Here is a 22465-nt window from a genome sequence, read left to right on the forward strand (position 1 = left end):
GTTCTGACGTCTGTGTGTCCAAATTTCTTCCTATAAGGACGCAGGTCTTATTGCATTAGGGCCAATCCATATAATCTCATTTAATTCTCTCTTTTTTTTTAAAGAATTTTTTTTTTTATTATTTATTCATTTGAGACAGAGAGATACAGAGTGAGAGAGAGAGAGAGCGCAGGAGTAGAGGGGAGAGGCAGAGGAAGAGGGAGAAACAGACTCCCTGCTGAGCAGGGAGCCCAATGTGGGGTTCGATCCCAGGACCTGGAGATCATGACCTGAGCCGAAGGCAGATGCTTAACCATCTGAGCCACCCAGGCGCCCCGACATTTAATTACTCTTTAAGGCCCTTTGTCCCAATACATTCTGAGGTCCTGAGGGTTAAGGCTTCAAAGTAAGAATTTAGGGTCGGACAGTGGCGGCACAATTCAGCCCATAATCAACATTTACCATAAGTGAGCAAGTGAATGGATTTTAAAAAGCCATAAAATGATCTGTAAGTCTGCTCGTTTTGTGTTCCATTAAATGTTGACCTTATTGCCTACAAAACCAAACCAAACCTGCTCCATAATTACTGGGTACATTTGAATTGTAAGTAAGTAGTTCTATAAGTGCCTGAAGGCTATGGAGCATATCTTAAGCAATTAGACTCCTGGGGCTGACATGTTTACTGGACAATTGTGTTTGTGAACAGTGGGCTTATACTTTCCTAGTGTGTAAAGGGCCAGCAACCCACAGAATGTAGCTCTCTGCATTTGGAGAAACAACCAGACACATGTTACCCTGGCAAGAATGAAGATTCTCCGATCTTACAGACCGAGTGTAGGCAAACACCAAAACACCTAATACGATAAACAGCTCTTTTGGATAATTAAAGCCCTCCACTTCTTATGACCCCAACCCTCTTTAGAAAAATGAACAAACTTGTTTCTGGGCAGGGGTGAACAGATCTTTACCTCTGCGTGTAAGTGCTTCAAGTCAGGAGTGAAGTCTGGAAGGGGTCCACCAGTTCCATTCAGTTGAATAGGGATTAATCATGTCCAGGCCATATGCTGAGCCCTGGGAATAAAGAGGAGTCAGAAATGACTCCTGCCTTCAACATGCTCACTTCTCCTGGGGAGGCATTCATTCACTCATTCACTTTCTCAGATCAACAAATATTTACTCAACACCTACTATGCTGATGAAAGCAAATAACTAACTCAATGTGATAAATGTTCCGACTGAGGAACGTGTGAAATACTTAGGACACATGGGGGATGCTGTAGGCCCTAACACTGAATCAGTGTCTACTCATTCGTGCCGGTAATGTTTTACTCACTGTTGTGTAGGCTCATTTAATCTCAACAACAGCTCTGTGAGATAAATACCGCATTCATTTTACAGATGAGGAAATGTGAGATTTAGAGAGGCCAACTTGCCTTGCCCAGAGTCCCACAACTAGTACACAATTTGGCAGAGCTGGCTATCAAACCTGGGTTGACTGATGGCAGTGAAGCCTGGCTTGTCCCATCATACAGGGGGAGGGGGCTGAGAATCTTCCTCTCTGAGCTTGCCTATACAAGAAATGTTCCACTATTTTACTGTTTTTAAAACAAATCAAATCTGACTCTTAGCCCCCCTTGGTGGAAATGAACTTTCTGCTGATGTGGGTGGGCCCTTCCTGCCACAACTAGGTTGTACAAGGGACACACAAACAGCTCGGGGGGTCCCTCTAGTGGTTGATCCATGTTTGTGCCTGGTCGCACAGTGGCTTGAAGTCTGGTGCCTCCGCGAGCGCTCGGGGCAAGGGAAATTGGGACCCAGCGCTCCAGTCTTCTCTCTACAACTCCCCACATCCTGTCTCCAACTGGGGAGAGGCGGCTCAAGGTCAGGCAGCTGTAAGTTCTGCTACTTGGGGAGCCCATACCTCCTTCCGTGGAACTTACCTTCCCCTTTATCCCACTACTTTTCTCTCTGCCCCTCTTCTATTGTGTCCTTCCTCTGGAAACTCTCAGGATATCCCAGATGGCATCAGGCACACAGACGGTGCTTGTGTTGGTTCAGGCCCTCTATGAAGACAGGGAGAGATGCATAAGAGATTTATTGCGGGAAAATGGGGAAAGAGACGAGGGGGACTGGGGGAACATTTGGACTGTGATGCTATCTGTGTAGGAGAAAGGGAAGGAAGATTTTGTAGGAAGAGTCTCAGACTATACCCTAGTACTAGGAAGTTTTGCAAGGCCTATGGGGAGCCCTGGAGCCAGATGCCTGTCAGATGAGTTTTGCCTCTTACAGGAAAGGGCTTGCCCTCTATCCCTGCTGCGCTCAGTGCTTGGTGGGGAGCAGTCTGTGGAAAGGTAGTCCTGCAGCCAAAGCCCTGGTGCATTCAGAGCATAGCAGCTGGGGCTGTCTTTAATTAAGCTCCTCAAGGCTCCATGGTGCCTGAAAATGTTAGTCTGTCTTACTCTTCAAACATCTGCATGATTATAGAGAGATGCTGAGCTTATGACTTGTAACAATTTTATTAATAGCAATAATAGTAGTATTTACCATCTGGCAATAAAAAGCTCTTTCATGTACCAGGCACTGCACTAAATAATTTACGTGCGTCATATCATTTAATCATTAAAACAATCGATGAGATAGCTATGATCATTAGCTCATTTTAGAGATGGGGGTTGTTATATACTGAGTTGTGTTCCCCCCAAATTCATATGTTGAAGTCCTAACCCCCAGTGCCTCAGAATATGACTGTATTTGGAGATATGTTCTTTAAAGAAGTAATTAAAAGACAGAGAGACCAAGAGACAGACTCTTAACTATAGAGAACGAGGGCGCCTGGGTGGCTCAGTTGGTTAAGCGACTGCCTTCCGCTCAGGTCATGATCCTGGAGTCCCTGGATCGAGTCCCGCATCGGGCTCCCTGCTCGGCAGGAAGTCTGCTTCTCCCTCTGACCCTCCCGACCCTCCCCCCTCTCATGCTCTCTCTCTATCAGTCTCTCTCTCTCAAATAAATAAATAAAATCTTAAAAAACAAAACAAAACAAAAAAAACTATAGAGAACAAACTGACAGTTACCAGAGGGGAGGTGGGTAGTGGTATGGGTGAAATAGGTGATGGGGATTAAGGAGTACACTTATCATGATGAGCACTGGGTGATGTATAGAGTTGTTGAATCACTGTATTGTACACCTGAAACTAATATAACACCATATGTTAACTATACTGGAATTAAAATTAAAAATTTAATAAAGGAATAAAAGAAGGTAGAGATTAAACAAAAAATAAAAGAATGTAGAAATCAAATAAACAAGTGAAAGAGTTAATTAAAATGTAGTCTTTAGGGTGGGTCCTAATCCAAGTGACTGGTGTTACTATAAAAAGAGGAAATTTGGACACAGAGATATGCAGAGGGAAGGTGATGTGAAGACAGCCATCTTTTTTTAAAATTCTTTAATCTTTTATTTAAATTCAATTAATTAACATATAGCATATTATTACTTTCAGAGGTAGAGCTCAGTGATTCATCAGTCTTATATAACACCCAGTGCTCATTACATCACGTACCCTCCTTAATGTCCATCACCCAGTTACCCCATCTCCCCACCCCCCACCCCTCCAGCAACCCTCAGTTTGTTTCCTGTAGTTAAGAGTCTCTCATGGTTTTGGCGATTTACAGGTCAAGGAGAGAGGCCTCAGAAAGAACCAATCCTGCCAACACCTTGATCTTGGACTTCTGGCCTCCAGAACAGTGAAAAAGTAAAAGTCCTGTTGTTTGAGCCACTCAGTGTGTGGTACTTCGTTATGGCAACCCTGGCAACCTAATACCAGCCTACTGTAGCTTCAAATGGTCAAGTGGCTTGGCCAAAGTCATAGAGCTAGCACATGGGAGAAATAGCACTCAGCTTCCCTCATTCCAGAGTCCGTTCTCTTAAATACTTCCCTCTACTGGGTTGTCCACAGTGGCTGGGGCAAGGTCCAGAATGCAGATGAGAAGGTGATGGGAAGCTCACTGAGACAGAACACAGCCTGGTGAGCCGGGAAGCACACGTGAGAGGGAATCAGTGGACCTGATAGTCAGGGGAAAGCCTTCCCACCCTGCCTCTACCTTCTTCTGGCTCTGGGGTCTTGGCCAATCCACTCTTGCTTTCTGGACTACAGTTATATTTGTGTCAAATGGAAGTATTAAGTTTCCTATACCTCACTGAGCTGTTTTAACCATATTGAGGTCATTATATGAAATGGGGAGAGAGAACTGAATTTGTTTTATATAAATATTAGTGTAGCTGTTATATATTATCCCTGTTTTAGCTAATACTGCTAGTACTATTGTAATGGTGTGTCAACATTGGAGAAACAGTTTTTCATGCTATACAAATTATAAATGATGTTCTGATGCCAGAAATTCATGGAGACCATCGGGGCTATGCATTCTAAATAGTCCTGTGATCCAAATGATTCTTGGACATCAGTATAAGCGGCAATACATGGCGTCAATGCTCAGTCTAACAGAATGGGCTCATTAAATGATTGTGGGGATTAATGTAAAAAAAGTAGCTGGTCTATATTGAGTTTTTACATGTATTAAGTTCTGTTCTAAATGGTCTAAATATAATAATTCACTTATGATAATCCTGAGAAGAACCCCACGAAGAAGAAACTACTTTTATAATTCCTAGGTTACAGATGAAGAAACAGAAGAAGCCCAGAGAGGTTAACTAGGCCAAAGGCACACAGCTAAGCAAGTGGAAGGATAAACATTCAAACTAAGTCACACTGGCTCCTGGTTTGGGTATAGGTTGGAGAAGAAATGAAGCATTCAGGATGACTTCAAGATTTTTGCCTGAGCAACTGGAGGAACAAAATTATCATTACTTGGGATGGGAAAGATTTCAGGAATTAATTTTTTTTCGGGAAACTCAGTTTGGATATGTTAAGTTTGAGGTGCTGATTGTGTGTCCAAGGAGATGTCAAATAAGTCTATTTATGAAAATTGGGATCTGTATCTAAAACCCACAGATGGGATAAGATCACCTACAGAGTGTAGGTAGAAAATAAAAGAGATCTGTGAGCTGAGCCCTGGACATCCCAGTGTTTACAGGTCAAGGAAGTAGGGAATCAGCTTACGAGACAAAACAGAAAGAATGGTCAGAGAATTAAGAGGAAGAGCACATGAGTGTGGTTTCTTGGGAGAAAATAAAGGAAGAACTTGTGTTAAGTACTGATAGGCTGATTACATGAGGACCTAAGATGACCATTGCATTGAGTCAAAGGTCAATGGAAGGTATTGATGACCTTAAAAAGAGCTGTTTTGGTGGACAATTTTGGGGATGCCTGGTTGGAATGGGTCCAAGAGAGAATGGGAGGTAGGGAACTGAAGAAAGTGACTTCTGAGTTTTCTAAAAAAAGACGATGAGAGTGGAGGTAGCTGGAGGAGAAAGTGGTAGAAATTGATAGATTGTGCCTCCCTACCTCTACCTAATATTTTATTAAGATTTAGATAAAGAGGAAAAAAAGAATCTGCAAATGGATTGATTTTCTACTGTATATCTTTTTAGCATGCTTCAGGTGACACTAAAACCGAGGTCAAGTGCATCTATAGATAGCTAGGTCATGCAACGTGGATGAAATCTGTCAATACTCTTCTGGCAGGAAATCCAGTAAAGCATATTGTTGAGGACACAGACTTAGACTTGGATTTACATCCCACCTCAAGTGACTTAGTTTCCTGACCTGTATAATGGCAAGATAACACCATCTATGTCATGGAGTTGTTGTGAACTCTAAATGACCTAATGCCTAATGAAGTGCAATACAATACCCAGAATATCAGTAATTTTAGCCACTATTATTTATTTTCATGACAATAACAACTTTTAAAAAGGCAGGCTGCATCCTACTTTGGGTTTCCCCTTTTCTTCTTTGGTAGACCTTTTCTTTTTGCCTAGTATACTTCCTTTTTTCCCTGAAATCCCAGCCTTTCTTTGACCATTTTTCTTCCACTATAGAAAAATTGATGGGACGAATGAGGAAGAAGATAACACTGAGCTGAATGAAGAAGGAAGGCCAGTGCAGACTTCCAGGCAGAGGCCCCCCCTCTGCAGCTGCCACTGCTGTGGCCTTCCCAAGCGCTACCTCATTGCCATTATGAGTGGGCTGGGCTTCTGCATTTCCTTTGGGATTCGGTGCAATCTTGGAGTAGCCATCGTGGAAATGGTCAACAACAGCACTGTATATGTTGATGGAAAACCAGAAATTCAGGTCAGTGTCTGTGTTTGGTGGGAGCTCTTTTGGCCACAGCTGTGCCAATACTTTGTTATAGGAAAGAAAGCACTTCACCTCTTCCATTGCTGTGACAAAAAGGTAGAATGGCTACCATGTGCCAGGCACTGTGCAAGGTGAAGGGAAGAGAATGATGAAAAGCACAGGTTGGGCCCTTGTCGTCATAGAGCTGTACAAGTAAGTAAGCATAATTCATGGTTGCAGGTGCTATGTTGGAGGTGTTCAGAATGCTGGGGGCCAAATAAGAGAGTGCTGACCCAGATATCAAGAAAGAATTCCCAGAGAAAGTGATGGCTGGTTCCGAAAGATAAGGAGGAATCGACCGACAAAGGGTGTTTTAGTGAAGTGCGAGGAAGAGTGAAGAAAAAGGAACATCTTATGTGAAAGACTGTAGGAGAGAAGGGGAGGGAGGGAGAGAGAAGGAAAGAGAGAGAGAGAAGGAGGGAGAGAGAGGGGGAGAGAGAGAAAATGATGTGTTTAGGAACTGAGATAGGAGTTCATCTTTTCTGAGCCATGGACCCCTTTGGCAACCTGCTGTAGACTTATGAACCTTTTGTCAAAATAATGTTTTAAATTCTTAAAATAAAATGCATAGGATTATAAAGGAAACCAATTATATTGGAATACAGATATCAAAGTATTTAAAAATAAAATTAACGATATGGAAACATATGAGCTTCTTTATAAACATATCGATGACAAAATTTAACAATGGGTCTAAAATTACTGTAACTTTGGGGCACCTGGGTGGCTCAGTCAGTTAAGGGTCTGCCTTCGGCTCAGGGTCCTGGGATCAAGTCCTACATCAGGCTCCCTGCTCAGCAGAGAGTCTGCTTCTCCCTCTGCCTGCCCCTCCCTCTGCTTATGCTCTCCACCCCCCTGTCTCTCCGACAAATAAATAAATAAAATCTTTAAAAAATAAAATAAAATTACTGTAACTTTGAAGTTTGAAGTATAAACCATAGTTTAAGATAGTGGTAACAACTGTCATATGAACAGGTTTATAATTTCCACGTGATGGAGTCACAGGTACTGATAATACTACTGTGGTTTGTTGCCTACATTCATAACCACAGGAAATGCTAAATTTCAGCTAGCAGTTAGTGAAACTAAAAATGCTGATTTTTCCTATCAAAGTTCACAGATCCACAGCATTCCATCCTTGGACTCCAGGCTGAGAACCCCTGTTAAGAGGGTAGAGAATGATTGAGCCTCAAGAGAGGGAGACACCAGGGTAAATAGGAATTAGGCCAGGTAAAGCCTGATAAGCCACGTAGGGAGTCCTGGGTGGGCTTTGCACAGAGTGGTGGTATGATCGAATCTGTTCCAGAAAGATCACTATCCAGCCAGTGGTCTCCCAATAGACTGGGATTGAATTGAGTGGAAGCAGGAGGCCCAGTTCAAAGGCTGTTGTAGTCATAAGCAAGTCTGATGTGACTTAAAAGCATTAAAGAGGGCATATGATGTGATGAGCACTGTGTGTTACACAAAACTGATGAATCATTGAACATGTGCTATATGTTGGCTAATTGAATTTAAATTAAAAAAAAGCACTGTTTTTATGAATCACTGGAAAGATAAAATCTGGCTTATTTCTTCCATGGTATGCCTAGAAAAGTATTGAGGCTATGGGGAAAAAACCAAAAGTGTATGCCCAATGGATACATGTTTCATTGTACTGAACACACGCACGGGAATGACTCATGGGGAGGTACTTGCACATTGCAGAGGGGCATCTAGTAGTTCTCTGGTCCCTGCCCATATGTGGAGAAACATTTACATCAGAGTTCCCCAAACTGGTGTTTGGCATATCACTCTTCTGTAGGCTGTGCTAGGAAGAAGGTGTTGTATGAAATGGGAGCTTTTATTGTGCTGTGTCCTGTGAGAGTCTCCAAGAGGGGGCTGTGTATGCATTATTTCCCGAACTTTATTGTAGAACACTTTCTTTCATGCCACATCTATTAGCATTACCTAGAACAGTTCCTGCCAAGCACTGGTTTGGGAAAATTTGATTCTAATCCATTAAAAAAAAGGTCTTTAGCTGGCCCTGCAGGCTTTTTTTTTTTTCTTTTAGCTAAGAGATTATTCCGCCAGAAGAAAAGAGCACAATGGAGAGTCTTCTAGCCTCTTTTTGATGTCGCAGCTGAATTTGTTCTAAAAGGATATGCTAGTTGTTTATTTTTTGGTGGGGAGGGAGGACAGGAGAGGTGTGATGGGGCAAGCCATGCATTTTTTAAATAATGATATATATTAGTGAGGTTTCAGATGTGTATCACATGTATTCTCCCAGCCTTTTGTGAGCAAGGCCAGCTAATTAAAACTTGTCTGCCAAGGCCCAGATCAAAATGAGATGCTGGTGTACATTTCTTTGTTGCCTGGAAAGATAGGCCTAGGTCAACAGAGTCTGTTTGGAGGCATATGGAAAAGACATTTTGATAAACCTAAGGAACAATGCTAGTGTGTGCTCTCTAGTTTCTATGGTTTTCCCTTTGGAGTCTTAGAGAAACTGATCAAGATCTAAAATATGCTTTGCATCATTTCTTCTGGTCTCAAAAATAGGAGTTTGGGAGCATTTCAGAAGCTCTAGGACAACTCCAATTTATAGCAGGCCATTTCTCTATTACTCAAATGGAACAAAGCTTACATGTCAACTGAGCATGTTCAACCTGATGACAAAGATTTTACTAATTGTATTAAGAAAGGCTCTGAATGACTGGTATTTTGTTTATTTGGTTTTTCATTTTATGGGGTGAACTAGATATTTTTCACTGAGATATTTTGAAATCCTCATTTTCAAAAGAGGAAGAGAAGTAAGCAGTATGAATATATAGGTCTTACAAATATTTGGCATATACTTACTAGTTGTATACAGGGTAGTTTTAGCTGATGTGTGAATACTCATTTTTAGTTTAATAATTATGAATTTTAAAACACGTGAATCACTTAGAATAGCGTCTGGCATATGGCAAGCAATAAATGACTGACATTTGAGAAACTTTGCAATTATCTCTTTTTACCTTCAGGAAAAGTCCAAACTCCTTCCCATGAATCATGAGTCCTGTAGAGTTGAGAGGATGGGCTTTCGAATTGGCCAGACCCGGTTTCACACTTGACTTCTTTTGTTTATTAGCTCTGGGACCTTGAGCAAGTTGTCCTTATGTCCTGGTCAGGGATTGCTGGTTGCAAGGAATAGAAATGCAGTGGAACCAGGTCAAGTTAAAAAGGAAATTATGGTAGGGCTGTAGGAGATCTCATGAGAGTGAGGGTAAAAAAGCAGGTCTGATGTGTATATTTGTGCAGTCCGTGCCCTGGACAGTGGGGAGTCCAGCCTGCAGTGGGACTGAAATCCTGGCTGTACTCCATGAGGGGTGGAAAAGGAGTCTTTACCTAATTCTTTCCAAGGCATAAACAGAGGCTCTGCCAGGAAGGGCAGAGTGGAGCTGGCCCTCCTAGGAATGAGGAAATGAGGAATGAGGAAATCCTTAACTAAGGTCTCCAGCTTGCTTGCTTGCTCCACGCGGTCTGCTTCTCTCTGAGTATGCTCCACTGTCCCAGGTCTCTCCATGGACTGTTTTCTTTCCTTTTCCATGGCTTCTCACTGTCCTCCAAAGCTGAAGTGTCTTGCCCGGGAGCTGACTTACTTCGGCCCTGACTAAAAGGGGACTAGTTTCAGTTCAAGTATTCAGTCTTGTCTAAGTATAATTTCTGGGTTCAGATTGGAGAGCGAGACAGACAGAGAAAGACAGAGAGAGACAGAGAGAGCCTGATTGGCCAGATGTCCAGTCAGCAGAGGAGAGACCCAGGGTGAGGATGGGGAATGCTTTCTGAAGGAAATGAGCAGGGAGGCAGGAACTGTCATTTCTAGCAGTTTTTTGCTGACCCTCACTGCCCTTATTGTAAAATGGGAATGAAAGGCCTGCTTTATAGATCAAACGAGATAATTTGGTGCTAATACCTTAAGTACCTATATTAGTTTCCTAACGCTGCAGTAACTAATTACCTCAAGCATGGTGGCTTAAAACACCTGAAATTTATTCTCGCACAGTTGTGGAGACCAGAAATTTGAGATAATTTCACCAGGGCCACACTCACTCTGACGGCTCTACTGAAGAATCCTTCCTTGCCTTTTCCAGCTTTGGGGGCTCTGGGTGATCCTTGGCTTGGGGCAGCATAACTCCAATCCCTAGCTCTGTCTTCACATGGCTTCTCCTCTCTGTGTGTCTTCTCTTCTGTCTCAAATCTCTCTCTGCCTTTCTCTTTTAAGAACACTTGTCATTGGATTTAGGGCCCAGCTAGATAATCCAGGATAACTCATCTCAAGATCCTTGATTTTATCACATCAACAAAACCCTTTTCCCAAATAAAGCAGCATTCAGAGATTCCAGAGATTTTGTGTATAAATCTTCTGGGGGTCTTTCTTCACCCCACACAGTACCTGACAGTGGTTGGCTTATTGTAATGGTACATGCATGGGGCCATTATGATTCTAATGGGGCTCAAGTGATGATGAAATTCAGTTCTCAGCAGGCCCAAGTCCTATTTGTCATGTATCATCTCCTTCAGAGAATACCTGGAAGAACCATCCCTTTAAGAGAGAAAAGTATGAGCAAGAGACATTGTGATTGGTAATTAGCATCTGGATGAAGTGGATCCCTCTGCCTTTGATCTTTGGTTCCTTGATCTTGGCTCTCCTTGTAACTAGTTGCATGACCTTGGGCAAGTAAGTTAATCTCTCTAAGCCTTATTTTCCTTACCTACAAAAGAAGAGCCAAGAATTACCTCTAGGTGTTCTAAAAATTAAGGGAGGAAATACATGGACAGTGCCTAAACAAAATTATGTCCCTATTTTGCTCCAAGTTTCCAATGGTTTCCATCCCTCTTTGAGTAAAAGCCAAGGTCCTTTTGGTGACTTAAAGGGCCTATCATCATTTGAACCTCTCTTACTTTACCTCCTATTCTCATGTCCTGCACTCATTACCTTCCACCTATCCTGACATCTTGCTGTTCCTCTAACCTTAGGGTCTTTACACTTGCTATTTCTCTGCCTTGAAAGTTCTCTCAGATAATTAACAGCATTATTTACTCCCTTCTTTCCTATAGGGCTTTACTCAAAAATCACCTCCTCAATGAAGCCTTCCCTCTCTATCTTAAATTGCACTCTACCTTACTCCTATCCGGCACTTCCTGTCGCCTTCCCTGCTTTATTTTTATTCCTCACTCCTGATCACTATCTAACACAGTCTGTACTTGTTTACTTGTTTACTGTCTGCTGTCCCCACTGGCGTCTTTGTGAAGAGAGCAATTACTGTTGTTCTGTTCACTGTTGTATCCCTAGTGCCTAGAACAATGTGTGGCACATAGTAGCACAAAATAAAAATTTGGTGAGCTGATTTGAATGAATGATTGTTAGTTTCATTTTATTTATTTATTTATTTTTGAGTAATCCCTACCCAACGTGGGGCTTGAACTCATGACCCTGAGATCAAGAGTTGTGTGCTCTACCGACTGAGCCAGCCAGGTGCCCCAGTTTCATTTTACTCTTAAACTTCAATTTCCTAATTGGTAAAATGGGAAATACGGTATAGAGGACAGGCCAATGTTCCATGGACTGTGATCTCCTAGAACACAAAGGCAGTCCTTGTTTGGATTAGTATTTACACTGTCTAGCACCTGATCTGGGACACAGGAGGCACTAGGTGAATGTTGAATAAATGAGCAAATAAATATATAACAACTTGTGATGGGAAAATAAACTGACAAAAGTTGATAAGGCATAATATGTTGATAATTAAGAACCCTTCCTCCATAACAGGAACACCTTCCATTTTGATATCATTGCTTTTTTTTTTTTTTTAAAGATTTTATTTTTAATGGACTATGTTAATATAGTCCAGTACCATATACGTTTTGCCGTGTGAGTAGAAGGGGCTTGCCTCTAGATTGCAAGATGTCTTTAATGCCCTTGAAATTCTATAGTAGATGTTTGAGCAATTAAAAGTATCCAAGACAGAATGAGCTGCCTCAAGGAGCAGTAGAGTTCTCTGTCATTAGAGGTATTCAAGCAGAATCTCTACACCCAATGTGGGGCTCGAGCTAACAAACCTGAGATCAAGAGTTGCATGTTCTAGGGACTGAGCCAGCCAGGTGCCCCATGTCCTCAGAGGAAGGAACATTTGCAAGGAGTCTGAAAAGAATGAGTTACTTTGGGAAGAAAGGGAGGAAAGGGAGTCTAGCCCTGGAATTTTCAATGGCTTAAGAGTTGTATCATTATTAAATACATATTTATATATTTAATACATACATATGTATGTATTTAAGTTTGTACATAATCTCTCCTGCTCTCACTAGAAGGCAAGTTCAATGACAGCAGGGACTTTGTCATATTTGTTACTATATCCCAAGCATACAAGAAGCCCTCCACAAATATTTGTTGAATAAAAGAAGGAAAGAAGGACCTTGTGGGTTGTTATGTAGGATCATCAGTGAAAAATGGTAGGCAAGTGTTTTCTTATAAACACCACTATATCTGATTTCTCATTTCAGACAGCACAGTTTAACTGGGATCCAGAGACAGTGGGCCTTATCCATGGATCTTTTTTCTGGGGTTATATTGTGACACAAATTCCAGGTGGTTTCATTTCAAATAAGTTTGCTGCTAACAGGTAAGGCAAACTGAAATAACATGAATGCAGTACAGATCATAACATGATTTTGTGTTTTTATAAAATTTGCATAGTTTGCTCTCAATTTAGAAATGCAGAATGAAAGACAGGAGCCATTCCAATAGATGTGATTCACAGATATTGATATGATTCTGTTCTCAAGAGTCTCTTGTTATTTACTTTTTTGTCTAACTTAATTTATCTTGTAATTCTTTTAGTGATTATGTAGTAAAAAGAGCAATTGAGTCTGAGTCAGAAGAAATAGTTCCTGGACCCTAAATAATTCACTTGGTGACCTCTACTGAGTCACTTTTTTTCCTTCCCTGGGTCTGTTTCCTCATCTGTGAAATAAAGCATGATTTAGATTGTGTTTGAGTTTCCTTTGACAAGTGACATTCTATGTACTATGTTAATATAGTCCAGTACCAGACAGATATTGTCATGTGTCTAGTAGGGGCTTGCCTCTAAATTGCAAGATGTCTTTAATGCCCTTGAAATTTTATAGCAGGTGTTTGAGCAATTAAAATCATCCAAGATAGAATGAGCTGCCTCAAGGAGCAATGGAGTTCTCTGTCACTAGAGGTGTGCAAGCCGAAGAAGATGGCCATTTGGAGGAAACGTAGGACGTATATGTAGCAGAAAAGTTGTGCTAAATGTCTCCAGTTTCCTTCCAATTGTATGTCCTGTGTCACTGTATGCATATAGATTTCATGAACCATACATTTTATAAAGCAGTGTTTCTCAAACTCTAAAACACAAATAATTAAATGGTAATGAAATCAACATAGTGATTTACCAATGAGCATTTTCTAAGAAAAAGAGAGAAAAATGGAAAAGAGGATAATCAAATAGAATAAAATAGAGTAGAAAATATCTTAATTCATTGCACACTTAAGTATTGGTTTTTGAAACTTGTTTTGGTTACATTTGTGTGTGTGATTATGTATTGAGTTGCAATATAAAATATATTTTGCTTTATGGGTGAAGGTCAAAAAGTTTGAAAGTCAATACCGTAAGATCTAAATATGTACAAGCATGACTTTATTTACTTAAGTTTTGGTCTAATTTGTGTCCTTCATTTATTATCACTTACCTATTGTATTCTTTTCAAGAAGTGATAAAATACTGGCTCACACTTCTGCCATAAAAGAAAATCACACATATTTCCCAACACGTTAAAAGGGCTGAAGCATCATTAATGTGTGAGAAAAGAAGAAAATGCTGCCTGCTCTCTTTTTCCAGGACACTCTGGTCCAGGCAGGGAGGAGAAGGCATGGGGGACTGGGCAGCGAGCTGGGGGCTCAGACAGGGACACAGCCTGTTTTGTGCTTGACTAGTCCCAGGACACAGCCTGCTTTCAGATAGTATGACCTTCTGGTAAAGTGACAGCGAATTGTGAAGCATGAGACACAATCCCAATGTGCTGATGTCATGTGGTAATAGGCAGAATGAGTCAGTTGGGTAGAACCAAGCAGAATGGTGCATCTCCAGCAAGCTCATCTCACGTTTGTCAGTCTCCAGCTTCAGGACCTCATTCAGGAGGGATATTCCTGTATTGCCAACAACCTGTCCGTAATGGGTCCGAGGATGAGCTCAGGATTCAAAGCCGCCCAACAGTCTAGCTTGGGACACATCAGACCCTAACAACATCATCTATTTCTCTTTTTATTAATTTCCATGGTAATTTTCCATGAATGGAGAGGTTCATTCCTGATGTGTAACTGAAGTGCCACATCCACAAGTGGGCCTGCCCCCTAATACAGTGTTTTGGTCCCTCAGGGTCTTTGGAGCCGCCATCTTCTTAACATCAACCTTGAACATGTTCATCCCTTCTGCGGCCAGAGTGCATTACGGCTGTGTCATGTGTGTCAGAATCTTGCAAGGTCTAGTGGAGGTGGGAGATTCTTTCCTTAATGGTTTTTGCTACTGCTAAATACAGAATGGTCCTGTAGATAATTCAGCTACTGAAGAAAACCCGCTTTATTTAGTTTTCTGGTCTTCCACCTTGTCCTGCTATTTCTACTCTCCGGTTTTAACTATAATTATGAATACTTTAATTAGAATGCCCTGTGTGATTACAAATGTACACACAATAAAGGACCGTTTCATAGAGTGCAGAATTTCACATGAGCCAGGAATGATCTTAGAGATAATCTAATCCAACCCCTGTCATTTAATGAATGATGAAACTGAAGCCCAAATCCTATAGTTCACATAGCAGGGGCCCTTTCCACTAAAACAATTTAAATGCATTTATTAATAAATCTGTAAATTTCCAGGGTGTAGTGTTACACAGAGATTTAACTCAGGGAATTGTTGAATCACTATATTGTGCACCTGAAATTAATATAACACTCTATATTAACTATATGGAATTAAAAAAAGACTTAATAAGAAAATAAAAATGTGAGCCTTGGAAAAAAATGTAAAAACCAGTCCTTCCTGAAGAGCAGTACAAAAACAGATGGTGAGCTAAATCAGGCCATAGTTTACCAAGCCTCGATGTAGAGCGTTGTTTCCCAAGCTCAGTCATTCACCTCTAACCTCCGTTGCTTCTGTCATATCCATGTACAATTTGTACTATTATTTACCTACAGTTTTTCCCTAGATCAATTCATTAAAAAACAAAACAAAACAAAAAACCACACACAAAAAAGAATCTCATTGTAAGCAACAATATCTTTGCAATCATGGGTTTCATGCATCAGCTACATTGTTTTCTAAAGCCTCTTAGAGTATATATGCACCAATTATGATAAAAACTGTGGTTTGTTGTAGCAACTCAAATGCAACTCTAGTTCTACTAGAGGGACATACACTGCATTTTGGAAAGTACTGATGGGTGGAAAGAACATACTATTCACAGCAATGAAGACCAGAATGTAGTCACTTAATGGCTCTTAGCCTCAGGTTCTGTATCTTGAAATGAGGGGATGGACCAGCTGATTGCAGAAACCCCTATCTACACCAATATTCTCTAATAATATGAAATCCAAAGACCCCTTCCCCATTCCCCACCATTCTTACATTGGAACTGATATTCAGATTGTAGCGTACGTGCTGTGAGTTAAAATAGCTAACACAGGCTACTTGGTATTTATGAATTGGGTTTTTATCACGTAGCCTCTCTTAAAGAAGCAGGATCCACATTTTAAACACAAACAGAAACTGAGGTCAAATCAAATAATCTATTTTCAACCGTTTTGCCAGGGTGTGACCTACCCTGCCTGCCATGGGATGTGGAGTAAGTGGGCACCACCTTTGGAGAGAAGCCGACTGGCCACAACCTCTTTTTGTGGTAAGTGTATTGGAATCATCGGTTTTATTTAGGAATGCTTTGTCATCAAGTGAAGACCCTACTACATAGGATTTATTTTTTTCACATAACAGAAGTCCAAAGGTGAGTGATTGCTGGTGTTGGTTTTACCGCTCAATGATCCATCAGGGCCTGAGCATGCTCTGACTTTCTATTCCACTGTCCTAGAAGTGATAGCTCTTTACTCTCACACTTGTTCCTCAGGTTCACAGGATGGCTGTTACAGCTCCAGGCCTCAAGCCCACATTCTAGGCAGGAAGAAGTGGAAATGGTTGTCCTAACCACATCTGTTCCTTTTATCAGCAAAGCAAAGGCTTTCTAGAAACCCCTTATCAGGCTTCCACATATTTCCTTGGCCCTAATTGTGTCAGATGCTTTACCAACTGCAGAAGCAGCTAGGAATCCAAGTGCTAGCTTTTCCAGCACTGTTAGTAGAGAAAGGTCAGAAAGAAGGGGTTAGAAGTGGTTGTTGAATTTGCCAACACATGGTATTTGCCGAGGTGAGAAGCAGAAAAAGAGAATCATCAAACCTTTCTCTCTTCTTTTTACAGACAGGGAAACTGAAACTAAAGTTTAAAGTTTAGTTTCATTGAATGAAAATCAAGGTTCAAGATCACACTGGGCATGGAACAGGAGCTAGACCCCCTGATGCTTTTTTATTTTCTTTATTTATTAGAGAGAGAGAGCAGGGGCAGAGGGAGAGGGAGATGCCCCGCTGAGCAGGGAGCCCCATGCGGGGCTCAATCCCAGGACCCTGGGATCATGACTGAGCAGAAGGCAGACACTTAACAGACTGAGCCACCCAGGGGCCCCTAGACCACCTGATTCTTAATTCAGAACTTTCCTCACTACACACTACTATGTACATATTGTCATAGAGATCTTTTAATTATTTTTTGCCATTATATTCCAGATGAAAATGGAGGCCATCCATCTTACCTGAAAGTACATTAGTGGTCCTTAAGCAGTGAAGTGACTTTAATTCCTAGGTCACCACACTTCACCTTGTTAAGGTTGTCTTACTCCAAGTCATGTTTCTGGGACTGGCCCTCTATGTATCTCCAAATAGTCAGTGTTTGAAGGGTCTACCTAGATACCAATCAATAATTTAACAAGGACAGTGCCTGCTGAAACCATCAACACAGTTGTAAAATATATTTTCCAATATTTTTTTTTATGGGGAAAGGGGCCCAGGAAGATAAAAGTGCCTTAGGCCATTAAAGTCACAATGGGGACTGAGCAAAATTAGGATCAGAATTTAGCTCTGCCTAGTTTTTCAAGCTAGTATGTCTTTCCTAGGAAAAACCAACCTGTATTTCTTAGCAAAAGGGAGAAATAAACTTCCTCTTAATTTCTGTGAATATTTTAATTTATTTCTCCCTTGCTCTTTCTCTTTACCTCCTTGAATAATAATAATAATAATATTCTATATAATAATAATAATAATAATAATAATTATTATTATTATTATTTAGAATCCCTGGGACTTTGGTGTGAAGTGTTCACCAATGTGCCTATTTTATGCCTAGCTTGGAACTGCATGCACAGTTGAGATGTCTTTGCATCTTTAGCCTCTCTTGTCCTTAGAAACCATTTCTGTCCTCTTGTTTGTAGGTCAAGATCATCTCCACTTCCAGGACTGACCTTGTGCCAACTCTAGATCCTTGATCTTATTTTCTTTGGATGGTTTATTTATAAGGCTTTTCATTTTGATTTGCCAGCAAAGCAAGAATGACTAGCTGCCACGCCCCTTCCTCAGCATCTTTATAACCCTTCAAGGGCTGATTTAAGAAATGGTTGACTCTCAAGGAAAGTTACCTGATCAAAGTCATAGCCTTTATTACTTCAGCTAAGGTGTGGCTTTGGTTTGAAATACAGCCAAGGAAAAATGTCATTAGAAGGAAACCCAAGGGGCGCCTGGGTGGCTCAGTTGGTTAAGCGGCTGCCTTCGGCTCAGGTCATGATCCTGGAGTCCCGGGATCCAGTCCCGCATCGGGCTCCCTGCTGGGCGGGGAGTCTGCTTCTCCCTCTGACCCTCCCCCCTCTCATGTGCTCTCTCTCATTCTCTCTCTCTCAAATAAATAAATAAAATCTTTAAAAAAAAAAAAAAAGAAGGAAACCCAAATTTGAGGTTAATCCGCTCTTACACAAAAAATACTGGAGTTGGCAGGGACTTTAGGAGATACCCAGTCAAATAAGTTTTCCCAGCTAGTGAGGACAGATCTGGGGACCTGCCCACTCCTAATGGCTACTCCCCCTCCTCACGCCATTCAACAATCCTTGGAGGGCTCCTGTCTCCTCCACTGTCTACCCACAGAGGGATCAAAGTGCAGTGAGCTCCCCCAGGGCAGTCTGGGTGGCACGCCCCACTGAGGTATGCTCAGGGGCTGTGGGTGTGACAGGAGATTACACTCAGCCATGTCTGGAAGGATGAGGAAGAGTTTGTCTACTAGACAGGGAAGGACAGTTTCAAGTGTAAAATTTCCTCAGTGAGAGAATGCTTCCTACTATGAAGAATTAATGGGAGTTTTGGAGTGGAGGACGTAGGACCAAATTACTAAATAGTTATGGGTAAAGGCTCTGGGTTCCTATAGACCTGGTTCCTGTCACTCACAGCTGTGCGACCTCAGGCAATTTATCTCCCCTCCCCCAGCCTTGGTTTCCACTATAAAATGGAGATGATATTGGTACCGATGCCAAGAGGTTGAAAGAAGGGTTAACTAAAACCATGAGTCTGGAATCCTCCACATAGTAGTGGGCACACAAAAAGCACCCAATGCATCTTAGGTGGGGAGTTATCCCTGGACCCTCCCTGTCCTGGGCATTCCCCTACCCCTACCCCTCACTTCTAGGAAATTTGGCCCAGGGAAGTCCACCCTCTCCACACCCACAGCAGAGTCAGGCCTGCAGCTCTTTCTAAACAATATGCCTTGGAATGCTTCTCTTACTGGTTTGAAGAAGTCTGGGCTGAAAAAAAAATGCATTGTCATTTTGTACATTAGAGTCAAGTGATAAGTTGGGGTTTGTGCGGCACTAATTACAGCTTACAAAACATCTTCACACACATAGTTTATTTAATTCTCAAAACATCTCTGTTCACAGCCCAGAGGGAATTTCAGGGAGAAATGTTTTTGATTCAGGTAAAACTGATTGGGAGTTTTTAGGGCTGTGTTTCTACAGCAGATTATCATGGAGCTGTAGGGGATGGTGGAGACCCATGGCCTCCAGCCTTCGTGATCTTGTCTAGGCAAGATATAGCAACATATAGGTGAGTATTTACAAGGTTAAGTGTTTTTACAAAGAAATAAACTTAGAAATGGGCCCATTCTGGAGGTAGGTGAAGAGAGGAGCCTTCCTGTTCATTCTGCCATCCTGGAATAGAACTGTTTCCTGATTTTTTAAAAAAAATCATTCTGCCATTCTGGAATAGAACTGTTTCCTGATTTTTTAAAAGAAATCAAGGCTCTAGAAAGTATGATTTTCTTAATAGTTTGAAGTCCCTCATTTAAAGACTGAGGTGATAATTCTTCTGGACTGTGAGCTCTGAAAGGCAGATCCGTTTGTTCCTTTGCTTGCTATCTTATTTAGAATCCCTAATATTGTACCTGGTTGAATTTTTCAAATTTCTCTTAGATTTTTTTTTTCTCGTCTTTTTGTCCGATTCTTTCATGTAATTCAAAATTGCTGTGCCTGAGTATTCTTTGTCTCATCCCTCCATGGTACCTGGATAAAGTTAAAGGGCGTCCAGTGCCGTTTCTCTCCCCAAAGCCCTATTTTAAGGCACACGGGGAGTTTGTCCCTCCGCACGGAGGCATCTGGCTCTTGCTCAGTTGGATTCATCTGCATCTCCACAACAGGAACTCTGGAAGGGCCGAAGAGGCCCGTGTGGCAGTAGTCAAGTTTCCTCCGTGTTTTCTTATTCCAGGTTCCTATGCGGGGGCAGTGATAGCCATGCCTCTGGCTGGGGTCTTGGTACAGTACATTGGATGGGCCTCTGTCTTTTACATTTATGGTGAGTAATTTGACTTCATGAGTTCCCATGGAAGACTCACAGAGATGGTATTTTACTGTATAACGGGGTTGGCTAAGAATTTACTATATGAAGATAGAGATTATTAAAACAAGTTTATCATATAAATGGAATACTTGTCTGCTTAGGATTCTTTTAATGCTTATATTAAAGTTGAGTTTCTTAATGAGAACAATATTATCTTTCTTTAAATACCAGTTAACAACAACAACAACAACAACAGCAGCAGCAGGAAAAGCAACAAAATACTTTCTCCTAGATGAACATTGTGCCATCTGGGAATACTTTGAGAATTGGAATATTTAGAGATGGAAGACAAGGAAACCATATCATTAAGCTTTTTGTTTTTTACTGCAGGCATGTTTGGGATTATTTGGTACACGTTTTGGCTATTGCAGGCCTATGAGTGCCCAGCTGCTCACCCGACAATATCCAGTGAGGAGAGGACTTACATAGAGACAAGTATAGGAGAAGGAGCCAACGTGATTAGCCTCAGTGTAAGTATAGATGCAAAGACTTGTCTCTTTTCTATTCCTCTTCGTAATCGTGTTGTCCTCTTAAGAAAAATAATATGTCAATATAGTCACTAAAAGTCTCATGGTATTTTTACTCTCTAGAAATTTAACACACCGTGGAAAAGGTTTTTCACATCATTGCCGGTTTATGCAATCATTGTGGCAAATTTTTGCAGAAGCTGGACTTTTTATTTGCTGTTAATAAGTCAGCCTGCTTACTTCGAAGAGGTCTTTGGATTTGCAATAAGTAAGGTAAACACAGAGATGCTTCAGATGTTCTTGAACTTCAAATCTCTCGCTTCTACTGAGAAAATCTTTGTGTGATAAAATAATTAAATTGCTGATCAGAATTTCTAACAGTTTTATGACACCTAATACCCTAGAGGTCAGACAAGTTCTACACTTTGGGCACAGTATACATAGCTATTTAATTTCTTCTTCATAAGGTTCAGAGCTGTATTAAGCTGCTTTTAAAGATTTATGTTCTATTCGATCTCAAAGTGGTTTTGAAGCTAAATTCAAGGACTGCATATTAGTAAGGATAAAAAGATTGGAAGGTAAGAGGTTTTTGTGGTTTTTTCCCCCCTATTAATTACTCAGTGAGTAGCGGTAAGAGCCTTAAAGCTCATTTTGCAGACTACCCCTCTCTCTGTAATGGTAGTTACAGCAATAACAACCGTTGCCTTGTGGGGTTTACAAAGAACCTCTTTCAGTATCTCCAGCCATTGTCCTTAGGTTGTCTGTGTTTCAGGGAGGAAAGATGTAGATGGTGAAACATAAACCGTCATCATGAAAGATGTAACCTCCTTTCTACTAGGGGAAGAAGAGCGGCCTGGTAGAGGTCGATGCCCGCACAGCTCCAGGCACTGTCTGAAGTGACCTTGGAGAAGCTAGTGTACTCGAGTCACAGTGGTTGCCATCAATGAATGCTCACTCTGCACCAAGTGTTTGACTAGCATGTGCTGGGCGCTATGGCAGGTGCTGGGCATCCGTGATGAACACGAGTCGTGTCTGCCCTCAGGGAGCTTCCAATCTGGTGGCCGAGACAGGTCTATACTTAAAATCATCCACTTGTTCATTATTTATTACAAAATTCAGGCCCATCTGGGTCCAAGGTAATTAGATAATTAAACTTGGTGGTGGGGGGGAAGGCAAGGAATTAGGGAAGTGCATCTCTCCAAAGCAGCTAAAAATAGCTCATTGCTTCTTTTCATTCCAGGTGGGTCTCCTGTCAGCAGTCCCACACATGGTTATGACCATCATTGTGCCTATTGGAGGACAATTGGCTGATTATTTAAGAAGCAGAAAAATTTTAACAACAACGGCTGTCAGAAAAATCATGAATTGTGGAGGTACTATGGATTTCGTAGGTGTCTTAAGCAGCCTTTACAGAATGAGATGAAACTGAGCTGCAGAGCATATTTTGGAGGTTATGTCTACCCATTAGAAAGGATCTTAGGGCACCTAGGTGGCTCAGTCTGTTGGGAGGCTGCCTGTTGATTTTGGCTCAGGTCATGATCTCAGGGTCTTGGGATCAAGCCCCATGTTGGGCTCCACGTCAGTGGGGAGTCTGCTTCTCTCCCTCTTTCTCTCCCTCTGTCCCTCCCCCCCCAACCTCACTTGCACCCTCTCTCTCAAATAAATAAATAAATCTTAAAAAAAAAAAAAGGATCTTAAAGGCCCCTAAG

General features: G+C 41.4%; 1 protein-coding gene across 1 annotated transcript in view; it reads left to right on the forward strand.

The window, feature by feature from the left end:
* The window catches only part of SLC17A8 (solute carrier family 17 member 8), a 46389-nt gene that overhangs the window by 7971 nt on the left and 15953 nt on the right, over window positions 1-22465 (forward strand). The window contains exons 2-9 of the mRNA XM_081822258.1: window positions 5981-6233; window positions 12798-12916; window positions 14696-14810; window positions 16127-16214; window positions 20158-20244; window positions 20620-20759; window positions 20880-21029; window positions 21997-22129. Of these exons, the coding sequence (XP_081678384.1) occupies window positions 5981-6233; window positions 12798-12916; window positions 14696-14810; window positions 16127-16214; window positions 20158-20244; window positions 20620-20759; window positions 20880-21029; window positions 21997-22129 (1085 nt within the window). The remainder of the gene's footprint in view (window positions 1-5980; window positions 6234-12797; window positions 12917-14695; window positions 14811-16126; window positions 16215-20157; window positions 20245-20619; window positions 20760-20879; window positions 21030-21996; window positions 22130-22465) is intronic.

Source organism: Leptonychotes weddellii, chromosome 5, assembly GCF_054177405.1.
Source record: "Leptonychotes weddellii isolate Sample4059 chromosome 5, ASM5417740v2, whole genome shotgun sequence".
In the NCBI taxonomy this organism is placed as follows: domain Eukaryota; kingdom Metazoa; phylum Chordata; class Mammalia; order Carnivora; family Phocidae; genus Leptonychotes; species Leptonychotes weddellii.